The following is a 19,420-nucleotide window of genomic DNA, read 5'->3' as shown; positions in this document are numbered from 1 at the left end:
AAAATTGGACACTTGAACTCCTGTAGCAGTGACAAGGGAACTAGTTTGACCCACTTAGTGAAGTAATCAGTGGCGGTGATTATCCATTTGTGTCCTTTGGAAGAAAGTGGTGCAATAAGACCGACAAGATCAAACCCCCAACAGGAAAAAGGCCATGGTGGTGCAATGGGTTGCAAGTCCTGAGCTGGAGCTTGGATCATATTAGCATGTTGTTGACAAGGTAAACATCATTTCACAAACTCACATGCATCATGTTCTAGAGTAGGCCAATAATACCTAGCCTAAAAGATTTTCTTGGCTAGCACTATCCCGCTCGTGTGAGCACCACAAAGTCCAGTGTGTACCTCCTTGAGAGCCATTGTAGCCTCATTTTGATCTAAACATCGAGAGAGAGCATCATGATAACCATGACGATATAGGTTTTGGGCAATGATAGTGTAGCGAGAAGCTTTGCGAATAAGGTTTTGGCGTTGGGTTTGTGTGAGGTGGGGAGATATGATACCATTTAGTAGGTAAGCATGAATTTTGTGGTACCATGGGGATTGGGGACCAACCAAGATGCAAACTCGTGTTGAATCATCATTCTCATATGCAGGTTCATGCAGCTGCTTGACCAAGAATTCATATTGCATAGCTTTGCACGATATTTCCAAGAGGGAACCAATAGTAGCCATGGCATCTGTTGCTTTATTTTGGAGTCTAGGTACCTGTATGAATTGGAGTTGAGTAAAATGATCTTTTAATTGATCAACCAATTCCTTGTAAAGTAGTAGCTTATCATCCTTGGTTTGATATTCATTTAAGGCTTGTTTTATGATAAGCTGAGAATCATTGTAGACTTGTAGTTGTGGGATATTCCATTCAATGGCAATTTTGAGCCCTGCAACAAGGGCTTCATACTCTGCAATGTTATTGGTACACCAAAACTGTAGCTTGAAATATTTAGGAATATAATCGCCTTGAGGTGTGACCAAGAGTATGCCCGCACCGGAGCCATGAGATGTATAGGAGCCATCAAAATATAGCTTCCAAGATGGTTGTTCTTCTATCAAACAGAGGTGTTCATCTGGGAACTCCATAATGAGGGGGTGGTTGGCAACCAAGGGTGCATCTACCAAGTGATCTGCAATAGCTTGGCCTTTGATGGCCTTTCTATCAATATATTGGATGTCAAACTCACTGAGAAGCATAACCCATTTTGCCAGGCATCCTGTGAGTATTGTGCAAGAAAGTATATATTTTAATGGATCAATTTTTGAGATTAGCTACACAGTATGACTAAACATGTAATGGCATATTTTTTGGGTGGAAAATACCACTGCTAAGCAAGCCTTCTCCATTAGCGTGTAGTTGAGCTCATATCCCACTAATGTTTAGTTGATGTAATAAATAGCCCTTTCTTTCCCTGCATCATCAAGTTGTACTAGAAGAGCACCTAATGTAGTGGGAGTAGTTGTGATGTACAATACAAGTGGACACCCTACAACTAGAGGAACCAAAATAGGAAAATTAGCCAAGTATTCCTTGATGGGCTCAAAGTTATCCTGGCAAGCAGGGTCCCATCTAAAGTTTTGATCCTTCTTGAGCAGGTGTGTGAATGGTTGACATTTATCAACAAGTTGGGAAATGAACTATCTGACTAATTGGAGTTTGCCCTATAGAGAATGAAGGTGTCTGAGTGTCCTAGGAGGAGCCATTTCTATGATGGCTTTGACCTTTTTAGGGTCAATCTTGATACCACGCCATGACACAATGAATCCCAGGAGCTTTCTTGAGGTGACATCGAAGACACATTTCTTTGGATTCAACATGAGATGATATTTTGCCAATCGATTAAACACTTCTTCGAGGTGAAATAAGTGATCAAGAGCATTGAGAGACTTTACTAAAATATCATCCATGTAATCCTCAAGAATCTTATGGATTAGGTCATGGAAGATGACTGTCATGGTGTGCTAATAGGTTGCCCTAGCATTCTTTAGCCCAAATGGCATCATATTGTAGCAAAATGTGCCCCAAGGTGTAGTAAATGCTATCTTATGCTGATCTTCCTCTGCTATATGAATCTTATTATATCCAGAGAAACCATCCATTAGTGACAAGAGTTCATGACCCGTAGTGAGATCCACAATCATGTCAATATTTGGTAATGGAAAGTCATCCTTTGGACAAGCTTTATTAATATCCCTAAAATCAATGCCGATTCTAATATCACCAGAAGGCTTGGTAACAGGTACCATGTTAGAAATCCATTTAGAATAATCTATTGGGAGAATGATTTTGGCCTCCAACAATTTTTCTAACTTTGCTTTAACCAATAAAGAAACTTTCAGGTGCATCTTACAGAACTTTTGCTTAACAGGTTTTGCCTTTGGATCTACGGTCAAATGGTGTACTACTAGCTTGGGGTCCAACCCCGATATGTCTTGATATGACCATGCAAAAAAACCCACATTCTTGCGGAGGACCTTAATGAGAAGATCTACCTACTCAGGTGGTAGAGAAGCTGCAGTGTATGTGATATGTAGTGTCTCTGTCAAATTGATATTTACTAGCTGAGTTTCTTTTGTCAAAACTAAAGATATAGGAGGCTTATGCTCTTGCGAGGGAAGGATGAAATCTCCATCTTCAGGTGCCTCAGAGAGGTTTTCACCATTAGATACATCCTTTATTTTTATTTTGTTTTTTGAGTTATCCAATGATGCTCCAGAGGAGTTTTCACCAGAGGACATTTTTCCTTTGATTTTTTGCTTTTTTGTTTTCTTTTTTATTTCTATTTTACGATTGGAGATTTCCTCCTCCCCAAAGTAACCTGTGGCATCCAGCTTGCAGACATATGTTGATGGTGGTGGCGGTCATTTATGTGGTGTTTCTACTCCCATGAATTTAAGGAGCGCATGCTCAATAGAGAATTCGTCAACATGAACGACACTTGGTTGGTCCCAATCTATGAGTTCAGGGTGAGAGAGGGGTAGGTCTATGAGATTTAGGGATAGTTGGAAGAGAATAGAGGCTCCTAGGATTATTTTGTCAAGGAATATATAATCATAGGCTTTCTTTTCTACTTCCTCAGGAATGTCTTCAACCTCAACAAAGCTATTTTGGATGTTTGTGAAGGCATGGCCTTCCTTTATAGTGCCCCTACTTGCGAGGAGTCCATAGCCTAAGCCTTTGGTTTTCTATCCTTGGTGTACCTCTATAGGCTTTCTCATACCTAATTCCAAATGGCCCAAACCACCTCCTTGATAATCCCATTGCTTTGTAGCTAGGCAATGTGACCAAGGATATTTTTGTTTAAAGTGATCAAGAAGTGCTTCACTTTTAGGAGGTGGCTCCTTGTATAGCCATGTGTTAATGTCTGGTGCATTCTCCTCTCCATCAAGAATACCCTTGGTAATAAATGTGGTAGGGCCCATTTATTCGAGTTTAGAGGTGGTTTATGGTCTAGGCCCTTGATGTGTCGGGCGTCCTTGAGTATGGGGATCAAGTGGTAGAGCACCGACAACAAAAGCATCTATAAGACTATACTCACCACAAGCTTGGTAGTTGATCTTAACCATGGAAAGAGTGGAGGCTAAAATGGTGTCTGGATCATGGTAGGTGCCAAAGGAACTAGGCGTGGTGTGGCCAACTTCAATCGTAGGACAATGATTGGTGTCTGAAGCTTCAATCGCATTACAATAAGCAAAGGGTTCAAGATCTACAAGGATGTTTATCTTAGTGTCATTATGCAAAAATTTGATACATTGATGATATGTGGATGGAATGGCCTTCATGGCATGAATTCATGGGTGACCGAGGAGGATGTTGTATGGAAGGTTAAGATCAACTACATGGCAAAGTGTTTCTTCAGTGGCTGGGCCAACTCTTATAGGGAGCAAGATGGTTTCTTCAGTGGTGCATTCCAAATTGTCATATGCCTTGATGGTGATTACTTCATTAATGATATCTACATCAGTGTATCCTACCTATTTGATGAACTTTAAAGTGCATAGATTTAAAGTTGATCCATTATCTATCATTACCCATTTAACAACAAAGTCGAAAACCATGATGGCTATGCAGAGTGGAAGGATATGATATGGTTCAACTACTAGGATATCAGTAGTTTTGAAGGATAAGTCACATGATGTTGAAAGATGGCCAAACAAGTTGCAAAAATTGGTGGCATTTATGTCAGAGGGGACGCTTGACTCATGTAGAGTACTGTTGAGGATCTCTTGATAAAGTGGGCTTGTTCGTAAGAGATCTAGAATGGAGATCTGGGTTGGTGTGTTTACAAGGTGTTCCAAGATGTTATATTGTGGCCCTAATGAGGATGATTCTGATGGAGATGCTCTAGATGGAGTGGTCTTGATGGTACAGAAATAGGTGGGCCAATTATATTGAGTCGAGTCTGATGAGTAGCAACTGCACATTGGGTATCTAGGCCCTTAATGTTAATGATGTTGATGGATGGCTCAACTTATGATATGCAATTGATAAGGCTTCCATAGTCTAAATATGATGAGGTATAGTTTTGAGAATTGTCTCATTATCTCCTTGTTTTCCTTGAGTATTGTTCTGTTTGTTGACAGGAGGGTTTGCAGGTGCTTTTCCTAGGTTTGTGTTATGAGGAGGGAAAGAATTTTGATACATCATTAATCTTGTATTAGGTGAAGTTTGTGCCCCCACTATGATTTCCTTCTGATCAATTAGGTCTTGGACATAGTCCTTGAGTTGCATGCATTTGAGGGTGGTATGTCCTTTGACATGATGGAATTTGCAAAACTCATTATCTTTATACCAAGATGCCCTAGATTGGTTTGGTTCCAAGGGTTGTGTTGGTGGATGTCGAATAAGATTATCCATAGCTAGTTTTTCAAAGATTGCATCAAGAGGTTCCTCCAATGGGGTGTATACACGAGGTTGTCTCTGAACACGAGGTTTAGTACCTACCGAAAGTGTGATGGCATTGGTTTGATTATGATGAGAAGGTATTTGTTGATTTTTTTGTATGGGTGGTGGGTGATACATAGGGGGTTGTTGTTGATAGGGTTGTTGCTGACAAAATGTGGCAGGAACATTGGTAGCTGCCCCAATGATATGAACTTGTCGGGTGTCAATGGCACCATTTATCACCGTGTTTTTGTTTTTGTTCCAGTATCAGGTTTTGTCATTGTTTGGTCCTCGATCCTAGGTGTTTTCCTTGTAAAGTCTAATAACACCATCCTTAATGAGGCCTTGTTCAAGTTCCATCCCCTTTTTTTTAATGTCTTTGTATGTTTGTAAACAATTCATAACCATATGATGGGTGAGACTAGGGTGTGCATTATTTATGAACATTTTGACAAGATGACGCTCAAGGATGGTACAAGAAATCCTGGTTGTGAGTATTTTCCAATGTTGCAAGTATTCTCCAAGGCTTTCTCCCCCTTTTTGCTTAGTATGAACTAGGTCCATGACAGATAATTCTATTTCAATAAGATGGGTGTATTGAGCCACAAAGGCTTCAGAAAGATCAACAAAAGTTTTAATAGTGCCTTGAGGGATACGATAGAACCATTCTAAGGCTAGGCCTCCTAAACTTTTGGAAAAGAGCTGCATGAGGAACACATCATTATAGGCTACCTCTTGACAATGCATATAGAATTCCTTAACATGTGTGACTGGATCACTTTTTCCCCTGAATTTGTCAAACTTGGGGATCTCAAAATGTTTAGGAAATGGTGTCATCATGATGGTTTTGTCAAACGGGTATGGGCAGTCATTCTCAAACTTGAAAGTTTTGGAGTCTATCCCATCTTTGAGGGCTTTGAGACCATTTTTCATCTCTTCCCATTTAGAGTTTATAGGTGGGGGAGCAAGTGCCCCTAGTGTAGGATACATGCCAAGATCTGAAGGTTGATATGGAAAACCCTGGTTGCCATATGGTGTTTGTGGAAAAATAGGTTGCGCAACTGGTGGGATTGATGTTATGGGTTGTTGGAATGTGTTTTGGGTATACTATTGCATCTGCTGAGAAGTTTGTTGGTGGGGAAGATAGGTATGAGGCTACTGCCCTATGAGATATCTTTGTGAGGGTGCTTGAGCATACTGTTGGCATGAAGACTGTGACTGAAAGGGTGGTAAGGTGGGTAATGCCTATGCCATGCTTTGGGAATACATACCATGTCCAATATATGTGGGTTGTGCTCCTACTTGAGAGTATGATTGATTATGAATAGGTGCAAGGTAATTAATTTGCAGTAGAGTATTCATCATAGGGAACTGAAATTGTGGGGTGGTTTGGCTATTTCCCAAAGGTGGCATGGAGAAATAGTTGGTAAGGGGTGGTAGTGAATAACAATGTGAAGCGGTGGATGAAAGTGCCTGAGGGGCAGACATGGCTGCAGTGCTAGGGGGAAGACTAGTGATAGGCCCTTGTACTATAGCAACATTCCAAGGTCCCAAAGGAAATGAGGCTGAAGAGCTTTGACTAGCTATAAAGGGGTTGATAGTGATGTTGGGTGGGATGGAAGGTGAGGTATTTGACCCTAGTGGTGGCATTTGAGGAGTAAATGGACTAGGTGTGTTGTGAGGTGGAAGTGAAAAGGTAGTGTTGTTGGATGTAAACAAAGGATTTTGTGGAGTAGGGAAATGAGTGGTTGAAGTTGAGGTAGATGATACACACGAGGTTGGTTGGAATGTAGTATGTACTAAGGATTGAGTGAGGATGGGATTGGTTTTTGTGGAATAGGAGCAAGCACCTAGGTTGAGGGTATATTCGGGTCTATAGGTTTTGTCTAACGTGTTGATATCCTTTGTTCAGTGAAGAGAAAGGATCAATAAGGATAGATGAATCTAAAATTGGTGGTTGCCACCCAAACAGAGGGTGTGTGGGATTTGAAATTTCGATAGGTGGTGGACGCCCAAATTCAAAGGAACCAACACTATCCCTTAAGAAATTTTCCATGATGGTTTCCTTGTTTCGGTCTATAATGGCATTAAAAATTGTGGCATGACCAGGTTGGTTCATGAAAGCATCAATGTCTATAGAGGAACCTATTTCTTCAGGGATTTGTGGTGGTGGATCTGGTGGCATCATTGAAACTTTGAGGTATGGCTGAGCTCGAGATGTGTTAGTACTATTACTCGGATCCATGTCCTTTTTCCTTGTGTTCTTACCAAAATGAGTGGTGGGTGGCATGAAAGGATGACTTTTCTAATGATGAAAATGCAAAGAGGGATGATGCTAAGTGTATATGATACTTTTAGGAATCTAGATGATATGGTGCTACGTGGAGGAGATTGTGTTTCCCTTAAGTGTGAACTTGAATATGTGGTAGTGATATCAAACCCTAAGGTAGCCTTGTGATCATTGGGAAGAAAATTGGGATCAAGTGTGTAGCCCAACCTTTTTCTTAAGGTGATCTGGGACACAAGCGACAGTTTATCTTAAACAATGCTTAGTTTAAGGACAACTATGATGGTGAGATGGATGGAGATTTCTTTAGGGAGACAAAGCTTAATGAGGTGATGCGAAAAATGTTTCTAAGTATGGAGCAAGTAATGGAGGATTCTAGGGTTCAATGATGCTTGATTTGGAGGATTTCTAAAAACCTAAGGTTTGATGACAAAAAGTGGAGGAGATGATTATACCAAATGTTTAGATGGGATGAAGAATTAATAGAGAGACTAAACTTACAGGGAGACAAGTGCATAAGTGTGTGTGGAAAAAGATGGACCTAATCAAAGTAGTTAACACAAGAGTTATTGATAAGGCTATGGTTGACACCTCATCGGAGAGTTAGGTTCTGAATCTTGTAATCCCACTCAGTTTGTAATGCAACATCTGCTTTGTCTTTCTTAATTTGGTCTAGCTTGGCAATCTTTGGGTTGGGGGTATGTTTTTGATGTTCTACTTCTATCTCCATGTAAACTGGTATTTGTGGAAGTTTAGCCTTTTTGAAATTAGCCTTAGGATGGCCTGACATGAGATATTTCATAGGGATTTTGATCACAACTGTGGGGTTTTGGAGGTAGTGACTATGCTAAGTATACCTTCTAGACCTTGGGTTGGAACATAAATCAATTGAGAAATAGCAAGTTTTGGATTCTTTCAAGATTAATTTGGCTAACTATCTTCTAGGCAAGGAATAAAAATGTGTCATTTTCAGTCAAGTAGATTGGTAGCAAAAAGGTATTTTGAAAAGAGCAACTTTTGGATCTTTTTAGAGCAAAGGGGTTTGTTGGTAATTGGACTTTTGTGGGGTATTTTCTAGGTAATAAGTGTAGGAAAAAGGTAAACTAAAAGTACGGTGTTGTGAGTGGGCTTGCTAACAACCGTTTCTTGTATATGAAGGCGAGGTCTCTCAAAAATAAAATTTGTGATATTTTCGGTCAAGTAGGGTAAATGACAAAGTATTTTTGAAAAAGAGCAAGACTTTGGGCCAACAAAGGATTTATAACTTAGGTTCTGCTTAGTGATTATTGTGTTTTTGAGGAAATAAGTCGATCATTTTGAGATAAATGGACAAATTGGACCAGCGAGACAAGTAGTTGTTGCGAATGGACTTGCTAACAACCGTTGTTTTGAGATGACAAAGGTGAAACTTTCTCTCTTTTGATATAGGGATAAATGAGCAAACAATTTATCAAAGGACAAAGCAACTGTGAGAAATACAAATAGTTGATCTCTTTAGCAAAAGGATTTTTTTTGATAGTAACCACTGAATTGTGTATGTTCAACAAATGTTTTTCATAGGTCTTGAGCACAATTTAAGAAAATTCAAACACAAACTTTATCCCTACAGTCAGAATTTGATTGTCATATGCTATTCAATGACCCACAATTTGATGTCTCCTGGTTCTAGTGCAATATTTCCCTCTAATCGAAGAGGTGAGTCGATACAAGAGTTGATTGACAAAGGATACACATTAGAGAACCTTCAAGGCATGACAAATACAAGTTCCCCTTCTGCAGGAACAACGACCCTTAGAGATGAAATCCAAGTGGCCTTACGCCTCTACTAGGGGAGCACAATGGTGAGTAATCTTGAGGGATGTTATTTCCCTTGCACTGTGAATAACATACCATGAAAGAAAAGCAAGATACTTTAGACTAAGAGGGTTTTAAATGGGTATGTGGAGTTTCCACAACAGTTGTTACTGGTTGTGATCCACTTAAGGGTTTATTCCAGACATGCTAAAATCGTGGGAAAGTTTTCCCACCTCAGGCTACCCCCAGAAACATGCCGCCCAAATTGAAGAGATGGAGCAAGAAGGTTTACCCTTCCCCTCATTTATATACCGGCTAGACTATTTATCAGTTTGAGCTTCTCACCAAAGGGGATGCACTTCCCAAAGGTGGATGAACTCGCTAGAAGCACTCCTAGGTTGTTGTGGATGATCTTGCTAACAACTTTCGATACATGCGTCACATATTTTAATGGTCTTAATTTGCATGAAAAGAGAGAAGTCTGAGATGTGCTAAAAGGCACAATCTCAATACATGCAAGACACTTGATTCATTCTATTTGTGAAGCTTTTAGATTTTCTATCGTACAACTTGAAGACACACATGATTAGCATTTAGATGTTCATTCCAACTTGACAACATTGCCAACAAAAGTAAAATCGAGTCAACAAAAGTAAATCACGCACGTGAAAGCTTTAAAAAGGAGGGAATAAGAACATTTTCACTTTAGAGCATTCAAGATTGAATGAAGTTCATTTTAAGCACCAAAGTTGATGTGTGTTGATTTGCAATGTTCTTTAATACCCAAAATCAAATGTTCATCGCATTCATTCTTTTTAACCTTTAGCATCCAAGATTGTGTTGATCATGCATTCCAATGAAAATGTTATATTTTAATCCATGGCATTCAGGATTTGATTTTAGAAACATGCATTCAAAGACAAGTGTTTAAACATTCAAGATTTGATTTTAGCAACATGCATTCAAAGACAAGTGTTTAAACATTCGAGTTCATTTTTCAAGAGCATTAAACCATGTAAGGAGAACCTGCAAAAAACATGGTTAGTGGTTTTATAGAAGTCTTCAATCGACAATGCATGAGTTAGCAAATATCCCATCATGACGGGCTCAGAACCAGCTTTTTGACGATATTTTGTTTTCTAAAAACGGAGTCTGTATGCTCAAGTTATGAGCAAAACACCCAATGTTGCTTCTCAAGTCTTAAAAAGGCATGTAGAAATAATGTCATGCTTGTGATTGTGGGGGTCCCATCAGGTGTGCCAAAATGTAGAGCTGTAAAACTAGTGCTTAAAGGAATACAATGGAGAACCAAAACATTCAAAACAATAGATTTAACTCACATATATGATTAGACAAAAGAGAATTAAAGTACCAAAGTAGCCTAAGAATGTGCAAACTTCTTAAACCAAACAATCTTCCCTTTGATGCGTAGATGTGTCCGTAAGATGTGATGTATGCTCAATGACGTTGCTCAATCTTCAATGGAGGATATGATTCCAAATGTATTTGTGGATGAATTTTTCCATTATGATGGTATTTTGATAGCTCTTAGTCTCTCAAAATAGCATTATAGCATTAGCATAGAAGTGGATGATATTTGTGAAGGGAGGGGGTTTCATTTATAGGCCAAGGGGTAGTGAGATGGAGGGTTAGGATGCAAGGAAGGGGAATTGGTTAAGGAGGGCTAGGATGCAAGGAGAAGAGAGCACATGGATTGTGCTTCTTCAAAGCTCTAGCCTTGTGACAAGTGTCACAAAGGGATTGGATAGGGAAGATGGTCAAGATAGGTGGTTAGAAGAAGTTATGAGGGAAGAAAAGTGGGGGATGAGTGTGGAAAATAGGTATAAAAAGTCTTTAAAGAGCCTTTAAGGCTCTTGAATAGGAATGCAAGACTTTAAGGGTGGAACTTTGACTTTGGTTTGGTTTAAGACTTTCTTAACCCTTGGTTAAAGTTGTGCACATGATTAAGGAAGGGATTAGGCTTAGCTTAGGATGAGATTAAGAGGCAACTGGTTTGGGTAGGTCAAGTCTTTATTTGAATATATTAAAAGAGGATGTTAAGTCTTTGTTTGAATATTAAAATGGAGGATAAAGTCTTTGTTTGAATATTAAAATGGTTGGTGGGTGGAAGTTGTGACTTTAAAATGAGGGATGAAGTTTTTGTTTTGAATATTAAAATGGGAGGTGGGTGGAAGTCTTGACTTTGGCTTAGGTTAGGAATTCTTAATCTAGGATTAAGGTTGTGCACATGGTTAGAGTGAGGATTAGGCTTGGATTAGAGGGGGATTAGGGGGCAAGTGGCTTAGGTTTGATGGGATGGGTTAGTTAGGTGGCTAAGTGAGGTTAGTAAGTGTGAATGGGTTGGATTAGGGGTTAAGATAGGGTTTAGGGAAGCTTTTAAGATTTTAGATATTTTATTAAATGATTTATTTAATAAAATGGGGATATATAATTAAATTGAATAGATTTGAAGATTTATTCAATTTAATAGAGGAATAGGGATTTAATTGATAAATTGATTTTGGGTGATCTTTTAATTTTATCATTTGGACTATAGTTAATTAAATTAACAAATTAACTAGGGAATGACAATAGATTAATTAAATATTAAATACTTAATTAATGATGCCTTAGGAGATGACTAAATAGGATTACTTAAGTGATGTAATCAGATTTAGGTGTCTACACCTTGAACCTAGATGTTGGTTTTGACTTTTGAGTTTGTTATCTTGTTTGGGACTTGAGTTTATCTCCTCAGTGTGGTGGGAGTGGACTTTTTTGGATTTCACAAGGTCGAGTGGTAGTGCTTTTTCTTATACCATTGAGATCTAACCGTTGGATGTTGCTGCTGGATGTGTTTGTGCAAATGTTCCTTTCTATCTATTCTTGTGTACTATGATGGATGGTTATACCTTTTGTATTGTATTTGATTTCATAGATCTTACGAGATGATGTAATCTATTTCCTGATGTATATTATTTCAACCTTTCATACCCTGTGACTTATACAGTGGATGATTGTGCATTCTATTTATTGCCAAGTAGGATTTGAGATGATTGTATACTATTTAAATGGATTCATACTTGTATATTATTATTTGATGTGGATTTGTTATATATTGGATTTATTATTAATTAAAAACTTAAATGTGATTCAACGTCATGGGACCCTTAAGAATTGTAATTTGTTTTACATGTGTATGTTAATTGCATTCGCTATATTATTTTTGTTGTTGTTAAGTTATTATCTATATAAAAAAAATGTTTGGCAAACTTAGTGAAACTTTAGGTTAACTTCTTTTGGGTCACATGGCGAGGTGTTACACGAATCTTGAACAAGAATGTTGGTGGTTAGTCTATAAAATATATGTATCAATAGCCAATCACACACATGTACTAATAGGGATCATTTTTTATTAGTAATTAACCCACTTGTGCACCACTATTGGGACATTTGGCTACAAGTACTAGCATTTTTTAGTGAACAACTATTGGTGTAGGAACATAGTAAGTATCAAGTGATGCTTTGAAATGGTCATTTTTTTACTACTCTATGTTCAATGATCTCTAGAGAGATATATGTGAGTGCCCTAAAGCTAAAACCTTTGGTTTCGGAGGTTAACTGACACATATAGACATGCCAAACAATCATCGCAATATGACAGACCATTTAGGATCTATAGGTACACAAAGTTAAGCTGTGTTGTTACTTAATATGTCTTCCTTCCACTCTCTATTGTCGCTCGTGTGATTATCATCAATACAAGTTGTCTCAGAATGAAGCAAACACACTTTACAATGTGAGGATTATATTATGGATCTCATGGGGTATACTATGCACAACACAAGATTAGGGTTTTAATGTTGATAGCTCACCAAGGCTTTTTATTTCTTATTAAATCATTCCCACTAAAATTGCATGGTTTAAATTTGACTATTCCTACCCTTTCTTCAAAATAGCATGGTTAAAATTAAATAATTCTTAATCTTTCTTTGAAACTACATGACTAGTTTTTCATAGAACATTTTATTTTTGGTAGTTAACTATTCTTTATTTTTCAACACCCCCAAACTCCTTCATTTCTGAATGTCCTTTGTGTTTGTTAATATTTGTTTGACCAAACATTTAAATGCATTGCCATTGGGCCCAATGCCCCATAGATGCCCATGCATGTTAAGACATGTTTTTCGCTCATTTTCCTTATATACCATGTCACTTTTTGTGGCAGGATAAATCTTCACATATCACAGAGTGTGATTCAAAATATTGATACAATCAAACTCAAGCCCAATAAAATCCAAAAGAATAGCAAACAAAATCTTCAAATCAATTTGAACCACTAAATTTTTAATATTTATTGAAATATGCAAGATTATACTACACATGAGATTTATTCATTTTATAAATGTGCAATCATAATTTGATAATAAATAATCAATAAAGTCATAAATTATATTGACTTTGCTCATTACCTAAATCAATATGATATGATAGATTGTATACATTACCTCAAATATTTCTTTAACAATATATTCATTATTTTAAAGAAAATAATACATAAGGACAACTCATAACTATAAGAATGATGTTCAAACTTTGTAAAATATTGATGGTACAAAAATTTAATTTACAAATTTTACTTACTAAAAAATCACATTGAGAAAAGAAAAAGTAAGATAAGAAAGTTTGTTAAAAAATGTTTAAAAACAAAAAATTCAGGAATCTAATAAAAATATTGATAAAATAAATTATTAAAAACTACATGGAACCCACATTCGCTCTAGAGGCATCTTTTGAGGAGACCGTTTGAATTTAAAAGCGAAAGGCCCAACGGCTATTTCCTCCCTAACAGGTTTTTGTGAGCATTTCTTATTAACGTTTCTTCTATGTTCTTCTCCTCTTTTTATGGATTTCGAAAGGACTAATAATCATTTCGAATATAGGGGGATTTAAAGAGCTCGGAAAAGTAATGGAAATGGTACAGAGGTAAAGGTAGGGATTCCATTAATTTCTGCCATTTTTTCCGTCGGATTCGACGTTATACAAGCATTGATTTAGGCAACGTTAATGCATTAAAGGATGTATCTGTAATACTTATCTGTTGGTTGAGATACGTACATTGAGTATATTTTTAAAAGATAAAATTAATCTTTGGGGTTTTCAAGTTCTCTGTGAACAAAACCAGGAGAACACATGACCAAGAAACAACAGTTGGAACAAGGGTTTTTGTTTGTGGAGCCGTTGGAAGAGCCGATAGAATTTGGTAATTAGAGTTTCTGTTTGTTAAGTAAATCTGGATTTAGGGTACATAAATCGATAACGGAAGAGGAATAAGCTTTTAAAGCTTTTGTTCATCAAGAGCGAGATATGCAAATGGTATATGGAAGGGATAGAACTCCTTCTCCCCTAGGGGAAGCGAAGGCAGAGAGACATCGTCCAAAATCACCCTACTTGGCCGAAAGAGAGGAGCTTCTAGGGTTTAATGAGAATATCCCCATTAATCTGCCAAATGCTCTCGCAGGGATCCATTCTAGGGTTCCCTCAAGTCCCCTGATGTCCCCGAAAAAGCCCTCGGATGTAGGAGAGGTAGCACAACCGAAGCAGACCAAACAGAGATTAAGGAGCCCTGTATATCAATCCCATGCGGCCTCCATTGAGGTTGTTCCAACTAGGGTTATGCTGCGAAGAAGCCCAAGAAAGGAGCCTGATGATCTACCTCTTCAAGAAGAGCTCCCTCTTGTCCCCGTCAAGAGGAGTGGTAGCTCTAAGGGCAAAGATAAGAGTCCTCATGTTTCTAGAAGGGTTAAGAGTGACATGATTTCTATAGAGGAGGAACAGCTTGAACTTGATCTCAGACAGAGGAAGAACAGGGGCGAAGATCCTGAACTGCAAGAGAAGAGCCTATGCCAATTAGAGAGGCAACCTTCAAGAACTGGGAGACCATCTAGGAAGACTAGATTGGAATTGCAGGAAATTGCAGAGGGAAGTGACAATGTAGGTGTTGAAAACACTGGAAAAGTAACTAGGCGTGGCCGAACACAGACTCGACATCATAAGCGAAAAGTCCCAGATCCAGCCCTGCCTACAGCTGCTCCCGAGACTGTGACCATCAACAAGTCGAACACTCAAGGCCCACAGCTGTCTCGTAGTTCCTCTCAGTCCAGAAAGTCAAGGAGAGGTATTGCAGAGGAGGACCTATTATAATAGTTACCTATTTGATGCTCTAGATATAAATTATTGTGCACATGGAGCCGAAAATATTTTCTCACAATTTTTGTTTGTGATTGTTGTGTCCTTTTAATATGCTATCCATTTCATTTCTGACATCTATATTTAGCTACTTTAATTATTGAATTAGGATGAATTGTCATCCACAAAAACCATATATGATCGAAGAACTCACAATGTTCCTAGACAAAATTGGCGCTGTTAATTTTTTCAAGAGTTATATTGACAATAATTTGCATATCTTATTGTGTTCTTGCAAACAGAGTTTTATAATACACATGTTGCAGGCTTCTTACGTAATTCTCTGATCTTCCTGTCATTTGCAGTTCCAGAGGTTGAACCTACTCAGGAGAGAACCAAATGGCTTCAATATATGGGTATTCTAGCCTGCCAGTAATTTTCTCTAATGTTAGTTGATTTTTTGGCCCTGTTGGCTATAAAGTGTTCTACTTACCGCCTTCTCATTCGATGTGCTCTGTTCTCAGCTGATTTGATCACGTGGAAAGAAACTTCAAAATCTGCTTTCGTATTTGGATCGGGCTCTTTCTTTGTTATTTCTTCATTTTTCACTGATGATTTGCCCTTCAGGTATTTTGGTGATAATTCTCTGAATTGAAATATGCAGATCTCTACTTCCTGACATCTGACTCTCTCTTTTTATTTTGGCAGTTTTGTAACCATTGTATCATACTCGACACTCTTTTATCTGGCATTAATTTTTTTATATAAATCATTTATTTACAGGTAACGTTCTTCCACTACCCTGTATAAATGCAATCTCTAGTGGTATGTGAAATAATTTGAAATTTAGACTTGCTTTATGTACAGAGAGACAATTGATCAAGGCACAAGTTCAACAAACTACGAAATAAGTGAAGCCGATGCACTTCGTGTCATTCGAGTGATTCTGCCTCCTGTCAATGCATTGTTTGCAAAAATTAGGGAGCTTTTTTCTGGGGATCCTTCCACCACTTTAAAGGTTCTTTTTCTTTCTATCAGTATAATATAATAGGTTTAAAATGAGTCATTACAAATTGTACCTTCAGTTTATTCTGATCTAATATTCATTCGCCTCTTCGTGCACTAATTTTGTGCTAAATATCATAGACCTATTCCATTGGACCTCGATAAAAGTAATGGATTTGGAAATTCTTCATATGCTTATGTTTATAATTATCTATTGCTGTTTATTTGCCGTTGGCATCTGTTCTTTGGCTTCTAGCTGAATGTGGTCACATTATGATAATGTGGACATTAATCAGACTTAGATTTGAAATTCTTCATATGCTTTTGTTCATAACTATAGATTGCTGTTTATTTGCAGTTGGCATCTGTTCTTTGGCTTCTAGCTGAGTGTGGTCACATGATGACAATGTGGACATTAATAAGACTTGGTATTTTCTATAACTGATATACCCATTGCTTGGATTTTGAAAATGTGTGCCTTTATGCTATAAATTGACATGGCTTCCTTCCTTGTGATTGACTGGCAATTTATTGTCGTGCAGGGTTCTTTGCTATCTTCATCATACCTAAATTTTACTCTAGCTACTCCGCCCAAGTACATGGATATGGTGATTTTCTTGTTCTGTATTTAATGTTTTGTTCTTATGTTTATAACAGGTTTCATCTTCTGATTTAGTCTCAATCTATGGATGCTAGGGGATTACTTGTTGCTTCACTCTTGGGAAGTATGGAATACTTGTACTCATAAGAAAGCAGTGCTGGCTACTGTGGCTGCTCTTGCCTGGAACTTATCGTCAGTTGCATCTCGTGTATTGGGGGGTAGGTTCAGACAACTACCCACTTTAGTTCTGGTTGCAATGCTTTATGTATAACTAGATAAGCTGACCCAAGAGTTTTATTCTGCAGCTTTCATTTTGACGGTTGCTTTGCGACTTTATCAGCAATCTTTGAACTCAGAACTAGATAGCCAAAATGAATTCCATCCACCTGAATATGTCCAAGATGGGGAGACAAATGCGGGAGACATTACAGGACTAGAGGTGGGTTTTTGGACAGTTATAGAACAATTTTCTATACATTATATGCTTTCAACCAACCTTGTTTCAATTCTCTCCTTTTCAACCTTGAGCTAACATTGCTTAATACTGGTGTGCAGTTGATGGCAATGTCACAGAAAGGCAGCTAGTTGTTTCGTATACATCAAATCTGTATCCATGACTTTGGTCGTTTACTGTGCATGTTCAATTTTCACAATTCACAATTTCTAGATTGGATAGGAGATAATCAATTCATTAGCATTTATTATTCATTTCAAACAAACTCATTCTCAATTCTTTCGACTCTGCAAGCTGGTTTTCACATCCAATCTACTGTTCATTCTGAAAGAACACGACTGGCATATCTTCCATACTACGGACAGGCTATGTCTACAGGAGGTAAAGATAATCTGTTGATTATTCTGGCCACCTTGCTTCCAGAACATCATCTGTATTTGATGATTAATGGATTAGTATATAGCTAATTGTACAGTGATTTGTGTCTCTTAAAGATGTGAAGGTATTGTGTGGGTTTGTTTTGGACAAAGTCCAGCAAATCAAATTGAAGCTCCAAATTTTTTAAAGTAATTTTTACATTACCATGTGGATGATTTGGACTAATTTTTTCTTCGAAAATGCAACATAGGGACATAGGGAATAAGAATTGAGAAAGTGACCGTTAAGATGAAAACCAATAATAAAACTAAATTTAGAGTTAAATTTCCTTCCTTACAATAATGGCAGTGTTTTCAGTTCAGTACTCAATTACAATAATGCTTGTGTGGGTTTGTTTTGGACAAAGTCTAGCAAATCAAATTGAAGCTCCAAATTTTTTAAAGTAATTTTTACATTACCATGTGGATGATTTGGACTAATTTTTCCTTCCAAAATGAAACATAGGGAATAAGAATTGAGAAAGTGATCGTTGAGATGAAAACCAATAATAAAACTAAATGTAGAGTTAAAATTCCTTCCTTACAATAATGGCAGTGTTTTCAGTTCAGTACTCAATTACAATAATGCTTGTGTGAGGGTCTTTAACATCAATGGTGAATGCATAATTAATATGATTACTATGCAAGAGAGTAGCAGAAAAAAGAAAAATAATAGGAAACAGATTTTAGGAGACAATAAAAAGAGAAAGGAAGGAAGGAGAGAGAGGAGGGAGTCAACCTAGAGAACAAGGAAGGCCATAGAACAAAATTAAAATGAAAAACTAAAGAAAATAGTGATAAGACTTGAGTGATGCATGCTTTCAGCTTTGCTAGGGTTTTGAGTCTAGTCTTGCTTTTCCTGTGTACATGTGCCATATTGCATTAATTGTGCGAGTCTTCGCTAATGTTATGATGGCTTTGGTCAACTCCAGCTCAACATTTGATGTTGTTGTTGAAGCTTTTTGTGGCGGATGATCATCATGTCCCTAAACAAATACCCTTGCAAATTTGAATTAAAGGTGTTTCATGAGGCATGTCTTCCCTTGTTATGTTGGTGCCTTCCCATTCGAGATTATGATAAAATGAATAACTTGAAACAAAATACTTTGCTAGGGCTATTTTGGGGGTAGGGTTCTCTTAAATTTAAGATTGTTGCAAATGTATTTAAATTTCTTGTATTTATAGTGAGGATGAATCAAGAAGAGACATGTTCCTTTATGGGACATGTCTATTTATTATTATGCATTAAATATGACAGTTATAATTTAAGTTTTGAGTATTTTTATTTATTTATTAGATCTTCAATAGTTTAGACTCATAGGTTTATCTTTTTGAAGCTACTAAAAACAATAACACTCCCTCTTAACTAGGGAGGATAAATGCATAAATTTGATATTACCTTAGTGTAATTGGTGTAGGAGCACCTAGGGTTTTAGGATAAACCCTAAATTGTTTTGGCTTGCAGTGACCTTAACCAAGTTACTAGTTAATGAGGAATATAAATATAATAGAGTCCCAAGTATGTGTTAAGAGTCCCTAGGAGATCACACAATGTGTGGGCAAAAGTTTGCCAATGTATGCCAAAGTGTTGCCCATAAGTTGTCAAGATAGTGCAACTCTGGTAAAAGTCAAACAAAGTAAAACTAACCTCAAAATTGCATGGATTTGAGTGGAAAGGTATGAATGAGTCTAAATATGCTTATGAAGTCATTCTACACTCATTGGAAGGGTTCATGAGTGTTATAAAAGTCAAAATGCAAAAATTACAAAAGTTGTCAATGACAACATTGTAACTT

At 37.4% G+C, this 19,420-nt stretch overlaps 1 protein-coding gene across 1 annotated transcript; it reads left to right on the top strand.

Annotated features, from left to right (window-relative positions):
- Positions 1–13,927: 13,927 nt before the first annotated feature.
- On the top strand, positions 13,928–17,778 carry LOC149553390 (uncharacterized). Its single transcript, XM_089788855.1, has 10 exons — positions 13,928–15,137; positions 15,514–15,564; positions 15,673–15,775; positions 15,857–15,931; positions 16,016–16,166; positions 16,512–16,581; positions 16,696–16,761; positions 16,850–16,972; positions 17,060–17,193; positions 17,310–17,778. The coding sequence occupies exons 1-10, from the start codon at positions 14,327–14,329 to the stop codon at positions 17,337–17,339; spliced, it is 1,614 nt and encodes a 537-aa protein (XP_089644981.1). The 5' UTR covers positions 13,928–14,326; the 3' UTR covers positions 17,340–17,778.
- The last annotated feature ends 1,642 nt before the right edge of the window (positions 17,779–19,420 follow it).

Source organism: Cupressus sempervirens, chromosome 6, assembly GCF_028749045.1.
Source record: "Cupressus sempervirens isolate cs-2001-9-10 chromosome 6, ASM2874904v1, whole genome shotgun sequence".
Lineage (NCBI taxonomy): Eukaryota > Viridiplantae > Streptophyta > Pinopsida > Cupressales > Cupressaceae > Cupressus > Cupressus sempervirens.
Note: the sequence above shows the minus strand (reverse complement) of the source record. Positions and strands in the feature narration are given on the sequence as shown.

What these genes read in the sequence shown, in the direction of transcription:
- LOC149553390 (XM_089788855.1), top strand. Translation starts at nt 14,327, where the DNA reads ATGCAAATGGTATATGGAAGGGATAGAACTCCTTCTCCCCTAGGGGAA. An exon ending in GTCCAGAAAGTCAAGGAGAG is followed by an intron (nt 15,138 to 15,513) that starts GTATTGCAGAGG and finishes TGTCATTTGCAG; the next exon opens with TTCCAGAGGTTGAACCTACT. An exon ending in GTGGACATTAATAAGACTTG is followed by an intron (nt 16,582 to 16,695) that starts GTATTTTCTATA and finishes ATTGTCGTGCAG; the next exon opens with GGTTCTTTGCTATCTTCATC.